This window comes from Saccostrea cucullata, unplaced genomic scaffold, assembly GCF_032062105.1.
Source record: "Saccostrea cucullata isolate Sc308-1 unplaced genomic scaffold, CSIRO_AGI_Scuc_v1 ctg841, whole genome shotgun sequence".
Lineage (NCBI taxonomy): Eukaryota > Metazoa > Mollusca > Bivalvia > Ostreida > Ostreidae > Saccostrea > Saccostrea cuccullata.
This window is the reverse complement of record NW_026929628.1, coordinates 310,868-324,917: the sequence shown is the minus strand read 5'-3', so window position 1 is coordinate 324,917 and position 14,050 is coordinate 310,868. Positions and strand designations below refer to the sequence as shown.

Here is a 14,050-nt window from a genome sequence, read left to right as displayed (position 1 = left end):
ATGGAAGTTGCGGAAAATCTACATTAGGGTTATTCCGATATTAAACTTTGATCCCACATTGTTGCCCAACCTACACCTCGGGGTCATGACTTGAAAACACTAGAATCAACACTATATGAGGATGCTTCGATTAAGATAAGATCAATCATGGCTTTGTTGTTCTTTGAGATAAGACTTTTAAAGAATTTTACTAAGAATTCCTATGTAAACCTTTAATCGGTCATAATGGCCCAACTATACCACTGAGGGGTCATGATGTGAACAAGTTTGAATAAACACCAACTGAGGATGCTTCCATATAAGTATTATCAATCATGGCTTTGCTGTTCTTGGGAAAAAGAAAAGAAATGGAAAATGAAATGATATTTCCTTTATATTTTTATACAAAACTTTGGTTCCCTATTTATGTCCCACCCCACCTCCAGGGGGTAATGATTTTTGAACAAACTTGATTCTACACTACCATAAGCTTTAAATGCATCATTATTCAGATGACCAATTATGGCTTTGCTTTTTCAGAAGATGTTTTAAAGATTTTAACTATGTAAAATTTCAATCGTCTATTGTGGCAACACCCTACCCTCGGGGGCCATGATTTGAACAAACTTAAATCTACACTATCAGCGGATGCTTCTAAAAAGTTACATCTTTCCTGCCCAGTGTTTCTTGAGAAGAGCACTGATGATGACACGATAGAGCATTGCTTCATCGTTATCGCATTATCGTATAATCACTATCGCAGCATCGCTATCGTGCCATCGCCTTATCGCTCCATTGCACCATCGCTTCATCGTCATCGCAGTATCGCGCCATCGCGTCATCGTCATCGCGCTATTGCACCATCGCTTCATCGTTATCGCGTCATCGCTCCATCGTCATGGCATTATCGCGTCATCGCACCATCGACTCAAACCTCGATGTTGCGATGATGCGAAGTGAACCGCGTGGCCCTAACCGGATTCCATACTATCGTGGCATCACTAGTGATCTCGCACCATCGCTTCATTGTGCTATCACACCATCGCCATTGCATTATCGTCCAATCACTTCATCGTTATCGCACTGTCGCAACATAGCTTTATTGTTATCGCACCATTGCTTAATCGTCATCGCATCATCGTGTCATAGCATTATCAACCTCGATGGTGCGATGATGCGATAGTGAACTGCATGGCCCTATCCGGATTCCATACATACGATTGTGCAAAAGCTCGAATACAATGTACAATGATGTGATAGCGCGACAATGCGATGACGATGGTGCGATTGCACGATAGTGCGATTACGTGATATGGTGCAACAGCGATGATGCCATGACGATCACGCGATAGTGCAATGACGAAAAAGCGATATTCACTATCGCCACATTGTGCTATTGAACTATCGTCATAGAATTGTCGGGCCATAGCACAATCGTCATCGTGCTATCGCACCATTGCTTTATCGTCAATGCATCATCGCATTAACGCGCCATCGACCCTTAAGTCAATACTCGATAGTACGACAGTAAACTGCATTGTATGGAATCCGGATAGGGCCATGCAGTTCACTATCGCACCATCGAGTAACGACTAATAAGCGATAATGCAATGGTGCGAAAACGATGAAGCGATGATGCAATGTCGATAGAACGATAGAACTATGGTGCGATAGCGCGATGACGATAATGCGATCAAGCGATAATGCGATGACGATGATGCAATAGAACGATAGAGTAAAAGTGAATATTGCTTCATAGTCATCGTACCATCGCGCCATCGTCATTGCATCATCGTGCCATCACTATCGCACTATTGTGTTATCGCACCATCGATTTATCGTGCTATCGCACCATCGCCATCGCATTATCGCGCCATTGCTTCATCGGTATCGCACTATCGTAACATAACTTCATCGTTATCGCACCATTGCTTCATCGTCATCGCATTATCGTGTCATCGCATTATCAACCCAAGCCTTGATGGTGCGATGATGCGATAGTGAACTGCATGGTCCTTTCCGGATTCCATAGCATGGCACTATCCGGATTCCATAGGATAGTATGGAATCCGGATAGGGCCACGCAGTTCACTATCGCATCATCGCACCATCGAGGTTTGAGTCGATGGTGCGATGACGCGATAATGCGATGACGATGAAGCGATGGTGCGATAACGATGAAGCGATGGTGCGATAGTGCGATGACGATGATGCGATGGCGCGATAGCGATGCTGCGATGGTGCGATAGCGATCCTATCATTGCTATCGCACCATCGCACCATCGCTATCGTGCCATCGCGTCATCGCATTATCGCTTCATCGTACCATCGCATCATCGTCATCGCTCTATCGCGCCATCGCATCATCGTCATCGCACTATCGCACCATCGCTTCATCGTTATCGCACCATCGCTTCATCGTCATCGCATTATCGCGTCATCGCAACATCGACTCAAACCTCGATGGTGCGATGATGCGATAGTGAACTGCGTGGCCCTATCCGGATTCCATAGGATAGGGCCATTTATTTCAATATTGCATCGACGCACCATCGAGGTTAAGGTCGATAGTGCGATGACGCCGATGGTGCAATAACAAGGAGGTGATGGTCTGATGACGATAATACGTTGGTGCGACAATGCGATGACGATTGTGCATTGTCACAATCGTCATTGATAGCGATGATATGGCGATAATGCGATGACGATGATGCGATGACTCAAGGAAGCGATATTCACTTTCCCTCCGTCGAACTATTGCACTGTCGTCATTGCATTATAGCGCTATCGCACCATCTCTTCATCGTTATCACACAATCGCTTCGTCGTTATTGCGCCGTCGCATTATCACGCCATCGACCTCTATGTCGATGGTCGATGGTGCGATAGTGAACTGCATGGCCCAATCCGGATTCCATACTATCCAGATTCCATACAGCTGACCTATTGCTATCTGCACATGAGTTCCCGTACCTATGAATTTTACCGAAATTTTCAGAAATTTAAAGAACGTTATACTTATAATAATAAAATAAGGAGTGCAACAGTTGTCAGCGATGCCATTACGTGACATCACGGGCGAGTCCATTTAACCAAAAGAAAGAAAAAATGTCGTGATTGAACAATTATTATATAGGTAACTATTATGTTTTTTTATTTACATTAAATTTCGGTAAAATTGATAGGTACGCGGGCTCATTTGCTTTCTGTTTTCGTCCGTCACCGTGCGTTTTGCATCGTGCGTTAACAGTTGAACATTTTCAGCTTCTTCGATTTCTGCAACCGCTCAATTAATTTCAACCAATTTTTACATAAAGTATCTATGGGTGAAGGGGAACAAAACTTGTGAATTTTATGGTCCCTGCCCCCCCCCCCATCCCCGGGGCCTGAGGGGTTGGGCCAAAACCACTAAAATTAATACAATCTTTAAAAATTTTCATTTTTACTCCAGGAAAACAAGCACTCAAACTGTTTGCATGAATGTAATAAGTATTGGATCCTCTACCAAAATTGTGAAATTCATGGCCCCAGGCTCTTGGGTTTTAGAGATAGGGCGTCGCTAAATAGATTTTATAGTGAAATTGCATTTATTTCTTTGAAAATCTTTGCTGCTCCTAGGCAATAAATAAACTAACCAAGTACATAGTTATGTAAAAAAGGCTGCCTCTTCCAAAATTGTGGATTTCATGACCCCAGGACCGGGGGTTCATGTGGTAGGACGGGGCTCTATTGATAATATGGCAAAAATACATAAATCCTTTAAAAATCTTCTCTGCTCTTTGGTATTAAACAAACTAACCAAGTACATAGTTATAATGAGCGAGAATGTCTCTTCCAAAATTGTGAATTTCATGGCCTTAGGGTATTGAACTTTGGTATGAGGGCGGGGTACTTTTGATTATGAATTATAGTGAAAATAGAGTAATTCTTTAAAAAATCTTCTCCGCACCTGGGTACAAAATAGACTTATACGTAATAATGTTGAATATATACCGCTGCCTCTTCTAAAATGTAAATTTCATGGCCCCAAGGTTAGGAATGTTGGTGTAATGGTTCGTATTTATTGAATTTTTAGTGAAAATGCATAAATTCTTTGAAAATCTTTTCTGCTCTTGGCTATTAAACCAAACAAGAGGCCCATGGGCCACATCGCTTACCTGAGCAATGCTTGTAAAAAAGCAGACATCAGTTTATTATTGAAAAAGTTTAAACAAAGTTGTCTCAACCAATCCTTAATGGGGAGAGGGTATGATTGGATAGAATTGAACAAACTAACTAAGGATGCTTGCATATTCTTTGACTTCCTGGGGCTTTATTGCCCTTTACATATGAGAACTTTTTTATTGCTTGAATAAACTTGAAACTTCATTACCCGAGAATGCTTCCATATAAATACGACTAATCATGGCTTTGCCATTCTTGAAAAGAAGATGTTTAAAGAATTGTTCTACAAATTTCTAAGTAAAACTTGGATTCTATGTAGTGGCCCCGCCCCTACTTCTTGAGTTCTTAAAATGATTTTTAAAGAATTTCCCATACATATTTCTTTTTAAACCATGATCGGCCATTGAAGCCCCGCCCTGACCCCGGGGGTCATGATTTGAACAAATTTGAATCTACACTTCTGTAGGATGCTTCCATATAAATATGATAATCCATGCTTTTGCTATTCTTGAGAAGAAAATTTTTTAAAGAATTTCCCTATATATTTCTTTGTAAAAATTTGATCGGCCATTGTGGTCCTTTCCTTATCCAAGGGGGTCATGATGTGAACAAACTTAAATCTACACTACCTGAAGTTGCTTCCCTATAAGTGTCAAGTTTCCTATCTAGCACAGTGGTTCTTGAGAAGACGATTTTTAAAACATACTACAAAATTTTCACCATTTATGAATTGTCTCCCCTTGAATAAGGGCGTTGTCCTTCATTTGAACAAACTTGAATCCCCTTTACTTAAGGATACTTTGTGGCAAGTTTGGTTGAAATTTGCCCAGTTGTTCTTGAGAAGAAGATGAAAATGTAAAAAAATTTACAACGACAACGACGACGCCAACAACAACGACGACAGACGACTGACAAATTTTGATTAGAAAAGCTCACTTGAGCCTTCGACTCAGGTGAGCTAAAAACTGTGTACATAGTTATGATTAAAAAAGGATGCCTCTTCCAAATTTGTGAATTTCAGGACCCCTGGGTGAGGTGTTTTTGGTGTTAAGGTGGGGCTCTAATGATTATGTTGCGAAAATGCATGAATTCTTTGAAAATCTTTTCTTTTGCTCCTGAGTCACTGCAATCTGCTCTTTGGTATTAATCAACCATTTATGATGAAATAAAATTTATCATAAAAATTCCAAAAAATTGAAATATATAGCCCTAAGCCAGTGGTTCCATTGGAATGTAGTGCACAACTGGTTATAAATTGGAATTTTATTTGTTACTCTGATCTACCTCTCGGTATTAAGTAACCAGAGTAAGCATGCTAAGTCTATACAGTAGTTATGAGTAATGGTGCCTCTTTCGAAATTGTGCATTTCATGGCCTGTGGTTTAAAACACGAACCAAATTCAATTGTTGGAAAGTTGTTAAATGATACTTCAGTGTCCTATTAGGCCCGTGGGCCTCTTGTTTTTTAATATATTAATATTATACTACTGGATATTAACTACTTGTTAGACGTTTAAAATTTTTTAACTACTTGTTAGACGTTTAAAAATTTTAAATAAGCATTTAACAATTGATGGTATTGTTTGAAAGATATATTGTCATCAATATTTCAGTACTAAAGAATGCCATACATGAAATTATATATTCTTTTTATCCATATTTTTTTTACTGCAAAGATATACAAGTACATGTATGAAAATGCAATGACGATGATGCGTTAGTACGATGAAGCGATACTGCTATTATGCAGTGGTGTGATAGTGATGACCCGATAGTGCGATGACGATGGTGCGATATTCGCTATCGCAACATCGCCAACGCATTATCGCGCCATGCATTGCATCATCGTCATCGCGGTATCGCACCATCGCTTCATCGTTATCGCACCATTGCATTATTGCATCATCGACCTTTTAGTCGATGCTCTATGGTCCATTGGTGAACTGTATGGCCATATTTGGATTCCATAATAGAACATACATGTACTTGTATATCTTTGCAGTAAAAAAATATATAAGTGAGCATGTCTAGACCCTGTCCTGAATCAAGAAAAACTGTTACGGTGGTTGATGACTGTCCTAAAAATGAAACACAGTGGGGAAAGCGAAAAAATAAAAAACAGTGTCCATCACTTACTAATGCAACATGCAACCATGGAAGACGCTTGGAGTACCACTGTTTATTAAATGCAGATAGGAATGAAAGTTTAGAAATATGTGCACCTAACACCAACATACCTGCAGGTAATATATCAACAGCACTTGAGATTACATGTGTTTTAAAATTATGAATGGTGATATAACTCATTTATCTTAGGATACATAGATTTGAACTGTGTAAGGTAATACATCGCTATTTGAACAAGTCTGGACGATTTTCGAATAAGGAAATCAAGAGCGATAGTCGTGAATTGCTATAAATACACAGAATAAACAGGGTGCTAGTCCATCTGGCCAATCAGATAACAGCATTTATAAAGGGTGTTAAGAAAGTTAATTCCACATATTTCTTTTATTTTCGAAAAGAAATACGATGAGAAGATGTTTAAAATTTGTGATATTTCATATTTACAGATCAATTCTTGCTACTGGTATGGTTTTAACTGTCTTTTGTTGATTCAATGGGGGGGGGGATTAAAACAAATTGATTTCTGTACAAAAATATAGGGATGACGCATGTTTGTGTCATATATTAAGCACACAGGTCAAAGAATCCTTTCGAATACAAAAATTGATCTCTTTATCAAAGTAGTACCTTGAATTTTTTGAAACTATTTCATCATGGAACGAACTTTCTTAACACCCTTTACAAATCCATGAGAAAATAAATAAAACATGTGGTTTACAAGTTTTTTGCTCAAAAGATTTTTGGAACAATTTTTTGTAAACTGTATGTACATTTAGGAAGAATATAATATCTATGACATTTCTAGGATTTAGCTGTCCCCAAAGTTTAACTAAAGTGACAAATTTGATATAATTTTCATGTGTTAGACCCTGACATAAAAATATTATCGAATGAATAACAGTCTTAATTATTTTTTGCGTGTTTATAACAAGACCGGTCCATGCAGTTAATTTCTGGTATACTATAAAACTATAAAAGTACTGCCTGTTTGAAACTAAAAGAATGTCTGTAAAATACATATAATTGTATGTGAATTATTTTAACTACGCCAAGACTGAATTATAAATTATGAGAAAAAAATGATAATTGAATAGAAAATATGCAAAAATTTCTTGGAAATGTTATTTATTTATTAAATTTTAAAATCATTACATATCATGGGGTATGGACTGTTAGTTTTAATTACTAGCATATGGGATATTGTTTTTAATCATTATCATTCAAACTCTACCTGTTAAAAGTCAATGGCCAAAAGGAAAAAAAATGTACTAATGATCATCAAACAATATACTCAAGTAATTAAAGCCCGGTCTTTAGTTCTTTCAATACTTCAATTATTAAATCCCTTGAATGCTATCATATTTTAATAAAAGAATATTTTTTTGAGATTTTTTTATCGGAAAAGTTTTGTTTCTGATGAATTTCATAAATTTCAATAATTTGAACTTCATTTGAATACTTAATTCACAAAATGAATTTAATTTCTTAATATCTGACGCTGTATGCATTCTGCACGCCTTGTTTCGCCATCTTTTTTAGCACATAGCATCAATGGGTAAAGGGGAGTAAAACAGTGAAATTCATGGCACTTGCCTCCCCCCTTGGGCCTGAGGGATAGGAATAAAACAAATAAAAATTAAATCAATCTTTAAAAACCTCCTTTTCCCCCTGGATATCAAGCAATGATTGACATGATTATAATAGGCATTGAGCTCTCTACAACAATTACGAAATTCATGGCCAATGGAGTCATGAATTCTGGAACTAGGTTGGGACTCATGACTATTTAGTGAAATAGTAATATTTTTTTCAAAAATATTCTCCGCTGCTCCTGGGCATTAAGCCGATAACTAAGTTCATATTTATGTTGAGGGTAGAGAGAGTTTTTATTCCAGAATTGTGAATTTTAAGGCATCTGGGTCAAGGCCAGGGTTCTCTTGTTAATCTGCTCTAATTATTATATAGTGAAAATGCATTCTTTGAAAATCTTACACCTGCATGGATATTATGCCGATGAAATAAGTGCATAGTTATGATGATCGAGGAATCAAAAATAAACAAACAAACAAACAAACAATAAATACAATTATATGTCTCAGAGTAGATTACTTGCATGGCACATTATACAATAATCACTTAAAAACTGTATTTGTAGTAGCATTTTTTAAGTATTTTTAAAAAATTTCTATTTTTAGTAACCACAGCAACACCGTTAATCGAAAACAAAAACCGATAAATAGAATTGTTATTAGTGTAGTCTAATTGTGTGCCAAGTTATCTTGAATTCAGCCCATAACTGTAGGAGGACTAGCATTTTGAAAGCATTTCACAGAAATTTCTATTTTTAGAATCAAAAACTGATTCATAGAATTGTGTACCTCAGTGTAGTCTATTTGTGTGCCAATTTTTATAATTGAATTCAGACTACAACTGTAGTAGGAGTAGCATTTTGAAAGTATTTCACAGAAATTTCAATCCTTAACTACCATGGCACCACCCTTCTTCGAAAACATTCTTCACAAGGGTACACCTGACAGACCGGTGTAAAGACGAAAAATGACCCCCATAGAATAATTTTTTCAATTTTTCAAAGGCAAGAAATGATTTTCGGTCATTATTCGACGTCGAAAAAAACCCTTTTGCCCGTAGAAAAAGTGTCATTACCCTAAAAATTTGCATACCCTACGTGCAGAAAAATGACCTCCGTAGAATAATGACCCCCTTGTGGATTAAAATTATAATTTTTAGGGGGGCAAAAAAAATTAAATAAGGAGATCTATCGGCCAAAGTGCTTACCTGAGCTAAATAGAAAACAAAATGATATGTTAATCTCATTATATCGTAAAATTATTGCTATTTTTTAAGGTCAATGCGATAATTAAGAATCTAAAGGAGTAAAAGATTTATCGAGCCCAAAGGGCTAGGTGAACATTGTTTTCGATGATGGAGAATCATATTAGTGATACAAAGATAGCAGTATTAAACATTACTAGTACGGGGGCTGTTAAATAAATAAGACTTACAACAACCAATGTACTGTTTGCCAAAATTCAACAAATAATCACTGATGATGTTTGAAAAATTTGAAAACACAGCAAATTTGATAGGTGTCATTTGGGTGTAGTTTAAAAGAAACATTTGGCAGTTAAAAAGCTTAGTGCTCAATAGTCACTCTGTGTTTTGAAAAATGAGTGAAAACGTATTAGAATACCAAAACAATTATTTGAAAAAATCAGAAATTGAAATTATCCACGTTTGTCTGAAATTGTAACAGATAATGACACTTGAATTCATTGCTTTAAACCCCAAAACAATAAGATGCACTTGACAAAAACAGCCAAGGTTTGTAAAAAGCGAATATTTTTAAAAGCACAAAAATAGTGTTATATCTCATTTTCGTAAATATTAGCAGTCTTGTTGCTCAAAATCTTATTCGGGGAGCAGTTCAATTTCTGGAGAAGTCTAGAAAGCCAATTTTTGCAAAAAGTCGAAAGGTTTATCATATGAGAGGATGGAACCAGATTTAGGAATCCATTGCATTAAAAATTCATCATGACAGCGTCCAAACCCACACGCCATGAAGAGTAAAGTAGTTTTGGGGATAAACAGAAAGTAAATGTTTTGTCACATCAACAATATTCGCCAGATCTTTCACTTTTTTCACTTTTCAAACTTAAAAAAAAACACTTCTCAGAAAGATTGATTGATTATTATTGTTTAACGCCGATTCGGCAATATTTCAGCCATATTTCGGCGATCTTTCAGAGAGAAGAAACAAGTCAAGGAAAAGAAACAAGTTAAGGAAATCAAACATGTAGGATCTCTCATATTCCAGTATACGAAGGGCCATACTCAAAAATGTGTTCTAAAAACAATCGGAAATTGGAGAAAAAGGTTACGGACATGTGATTCAATTAAAAGGGAATAATTTTTAAGTGAAATCATTAAGGCTAAATCCTTGAAAAGCTTTTTTGTAGCTTTGCGAACAAGCTCTCTTGACATTCTACAGAGCAAAAGGTTGCCATTATAATCATAGTTTTTGAAAACATTAACTATTACAGTTGCAAATGATACAACGATTTTTTTAAAAATCCTACTGTGATAGAACATCGGCATTATTACATGTACATAACAAGATAAAGATCCACGAAATCAGCATGTCTTTTTTTGCAAACATTCTAAATTAGGCATTTTCGATACCTGTGGCATTGTATTTGATTCAATAATTCTGATGATACTACTGGTATCCCAGGGATTCTGAGTCAACACGTTGCCATTGGACCACTGCCTTGCGAGGATGCCCAATCTTAAATGCACGACTTTAATTACTTCGCTTGATCATGCATAGTACATGTATTCTTTTAAATAATTTTTCCTATGGATTTGTTGTGAACATTCTTAAAAATGCTAAAATGAAATATTTTTGCTGCCAATTTTATGCTTTGCATCAATATAAACGTAAAAATTTTGTTATCACTCTTCAAGGAATCATTTTTCAACGGGGGTCATTTTTTATAGGACTCATATATAAAATAATGACCCTGGGGCTCTTTTTTTCTACAAAACAGGATTTTTTCCTATGGATGGGGGTCATTTTCTGTCGATGAAAAATGACTCCCCCCCCCCCCCGGTCATTATTCGATGGTGGTCAATATTCGTCTTACACTGAACGTATTTCAAAGCGATCCGGATTTCTTTCTTTACTGTTGATTATAAAATTGCGAATTCACATTGTATAAAAACATAGTGTTTGGTAGTTTAGTAGTAGTGCTAGATGTTTTTTTAATTTCTCTTTTTCCTTCGTTCTTATGACTTTTTGTTTATTTTTTTGGTCCCGGGGAAGGGACAAGGAGTCCCGGAAAAAAAATACATACTCGTGCAACTAAAATTTGTGATTCAAAATAATGATTATTCATAAATATCAGTGTGACTGTTTTATCTGTCGTGGCTTTAAAATGTCTTGATCATGTGTTCTCAAATGCTTTACCATCGGGGATGTGCGCAAGTCGATTACAAAACCAAGACATCATTCAAATGTAACAAGCGTTTCGGGATATTTATCGTAACAATAAGACAAGAAATATAGGTGGCATGTGGCAACACACTTTGAAAAAATTACGCACTTTGAAAAATTTTTTCAAAGTGCGTTAATTTTTGGGACCAGGTTAACGCATTTTGAAAAAAAAATTTTTTTTCAAAGTGCGTTAATACGGACCATATTAACGCACTTTGGAAAAAAATTCTGCATGGCTTAGTCAATATTCCTACAAATCTTAAGTATGATAACTTATCATTTGAACCTGATTTGATACTTTTTGTCCCCCGCTTGAAAAGGGGGGTATTAATTTGGGTCTACCTGTCCGTCCGTCCGTCTAGCTGTCCGTCCATCCGTCTTTCTGTAACGCTTTCGTTTCCACACGATATCTCGACAACCCTTTGAGCTTTTGCAATGAAATTTAACATAACAGAATCCCTGTGGCCTTAGGAAGACCCCTTTTGAATTTGGGGTCAAAAGGTCAACATTCAAGGTCGTAAAGAACTACGAACGATAGTATTATTCTTCCGCCTATCTATAAGTCAATTCTCAAAAGTGAACATCTTGGAATGATTTTCAAAATTTTTATACATATTTATATGAATTTTCATAAAACCTTACTTATTTGGGATACCAAAGAGAGATAACTCTATAATTTTGGCAAAACTTGTGTTTTCCACTATAGAAATCAACGGAAAACTGAAAATATTTTTTAAACAACTCCCCCCCCCCGTGAAACAAAGATTCCTTTTTACAGATAATATGGACTGTTATTTTACAAATTTATGCCAAAGCTTTTTGTGTTTCACGGGGGGGGGGGGGGGGGGGGAGGGGGCATATGTTTATAGACAAAAAACGAAAAAAAATTCTTATTTTTCACCAATTTTAAAGCTATTTAAAACTAAATAATTGTATTTTATTAATTTAATATATATGTTTTATTTATTTACGTAAAACATGAGAAAAGATATTAGATACATGTTTAATGAACAATTCCTATGAAAATATCATGTAAGTTAAATACCTGGAGGTTAACAGAGAGATTATCAGATATGATATCAAATTAACATCGAAAGCAGACAGGTACTTAATATAATTAAATGTAATTAATGTAATTAATATTCTGATTTTCCTGAAAATGAACATAAATAGACTTTGAGATTTAAAAGAAAAAAATTTCGATTTACTACAGACTTCCTTGTACAGTGCTTATATTGTATTCAGAATGCTCTTTTTTTCAAATATCATTGACACTTAAGTTTACGAGTTATAGAAATAGATACATCTAGGTGGGAATGATAAAGAGTTGAGCTGATAGACCTTAATTCAGCCAGTCTTTTCTTCGTTGTCCGTTTCTAGGTTTTCCTCAATCCATCAGTTTTTAGAAAGAAACACATCAAAGTAAGGGCACCGCAAAGCGGAGCATTCCTTCCCAAAAAGCATGTTCAGTAAATCAAGGCAGCATTTGACATCGATCGCGATACAAATTACATCAATTCCACACAGAAAAAAATAACATACACATAAAGTAATAACACACATAATCGCATCACTATATCCCATCATACGTTGCGAGGGGGTAATACTGTTGTCTATTTCTAAAATATAAGTCTAATTCCTTTTGTTTCATGAAAATTTTTTCAAAGTGCGTTAAATGTTGACATGGTGTAAAATTATGATGTACAGTCTTAACGCACTTTGAAAAATTTTTTCAAAGTGCGTTGATTTGGTCCCAAATTCAACGCACTTTGAAATTTTTTTTCAAAGTGCGTTAACCTGGTCCCAAAAATTAACGCACTTTGAAAAATTTTTTCAAAGTGCGTAATTTTTCAAAGTGCGTTGTAACAGTGGCAGTTGCGGCTTCGGAAAAATAGTGAAAATAGGCTTGATTTACATGAACATGAAATTTTGAGATTGTCCCTGCGCCATCTTTAGGGCTCATTGTGTAAGTTGTAGATGTTTTATTCATAAAAGCTTCAAATTTCAAAAGGAACTACATCATACTATTATTACATGTAGAGGGAATTTAAGATTTTTCAATGCACATTTTTAAAGCAGCTCAATATTAAGTAAACCGTCAGTCAAACGTTTTGATTGCAAAGAAAACTATCCTCTGCCATCATAACGGAATACGGCTATATAATTAGTATTAAACAAGTCTTACATAGATGAAGATGTTGCGTTTTCCGTGAATATTTCTTCGCGTGAGTACACAGAAAATGCCATTCAAATCATTTTCACTGTTGGATTTGTAGAAAAACACAGTAAATGTAAATATTTGATTAAAGCGTTTATTTATTTGATTCAAAATATTTTAGGGACATGCCCAGAATACAGTCTAAGAGGAGAACGAATCAATGGTGCCTACGACTGCCGAAAATCGCTTGGAATAGATTGTCCAGATAAACAGTTTTTTTCCAACACAGTGATTAAATGTGAGTACTCAATAACACACATGTATGACAAACGAACATGGTTACCATATCATGTCACCATCAATTAAGGTGTAAGATAAATAAAGCTCATCTTTAGAAGAAATTGCTATACATTCACTTGTCTAGCATTTTGATCCATTTTTTTTTCTTTTAGATAAACAGTGCCTTGAAAAAAAACCGTAAGTTTTCCTTTTAATTTTTAAGGAAAATATAACCATAATTCCGTTTTCAGTTACATAAATTAAGAATAATTGATAAATCAAGATTGACCAAAATTTACTCTCAGTTTAACGTTTTAAACTTATGATCA

The 14,050-nt window shown here is 35.8% G+C and overlaps 1 protein-coding gene across 2 annotated transcripts in view; it reads left to right on the top strand.

Annotated features, from left to right (window-relative positions):
- Positions 1-14,050, top strand: part of LOC134281526 (uncharacterized) — a 37,623-nt gene that overhangs the window by 8,184 nt on the left and 15,389 nt on the right. For both annotated transcript variants that reach the window (XM_062763982.1, XM_062763981.1), the window contains 3 exons: positions 6,146-6,386; positions 13,624-13,740; positions 13,895-13,919. In XM_062763982.1, the coding sequence (XP_062619966.1) occupies positions 6,167-6,386; positions 13,624-13,740; positions 13,895-13,919 (362 nt within the window). In that variant the 5' untranslated portion in view covers positions 6,146-6,166. The remainder of the gene's footprint in view (positions 1-6,145; positions 6,387-13,623; positions 13,741-13,894; positions 13,920-14,050) is intronic.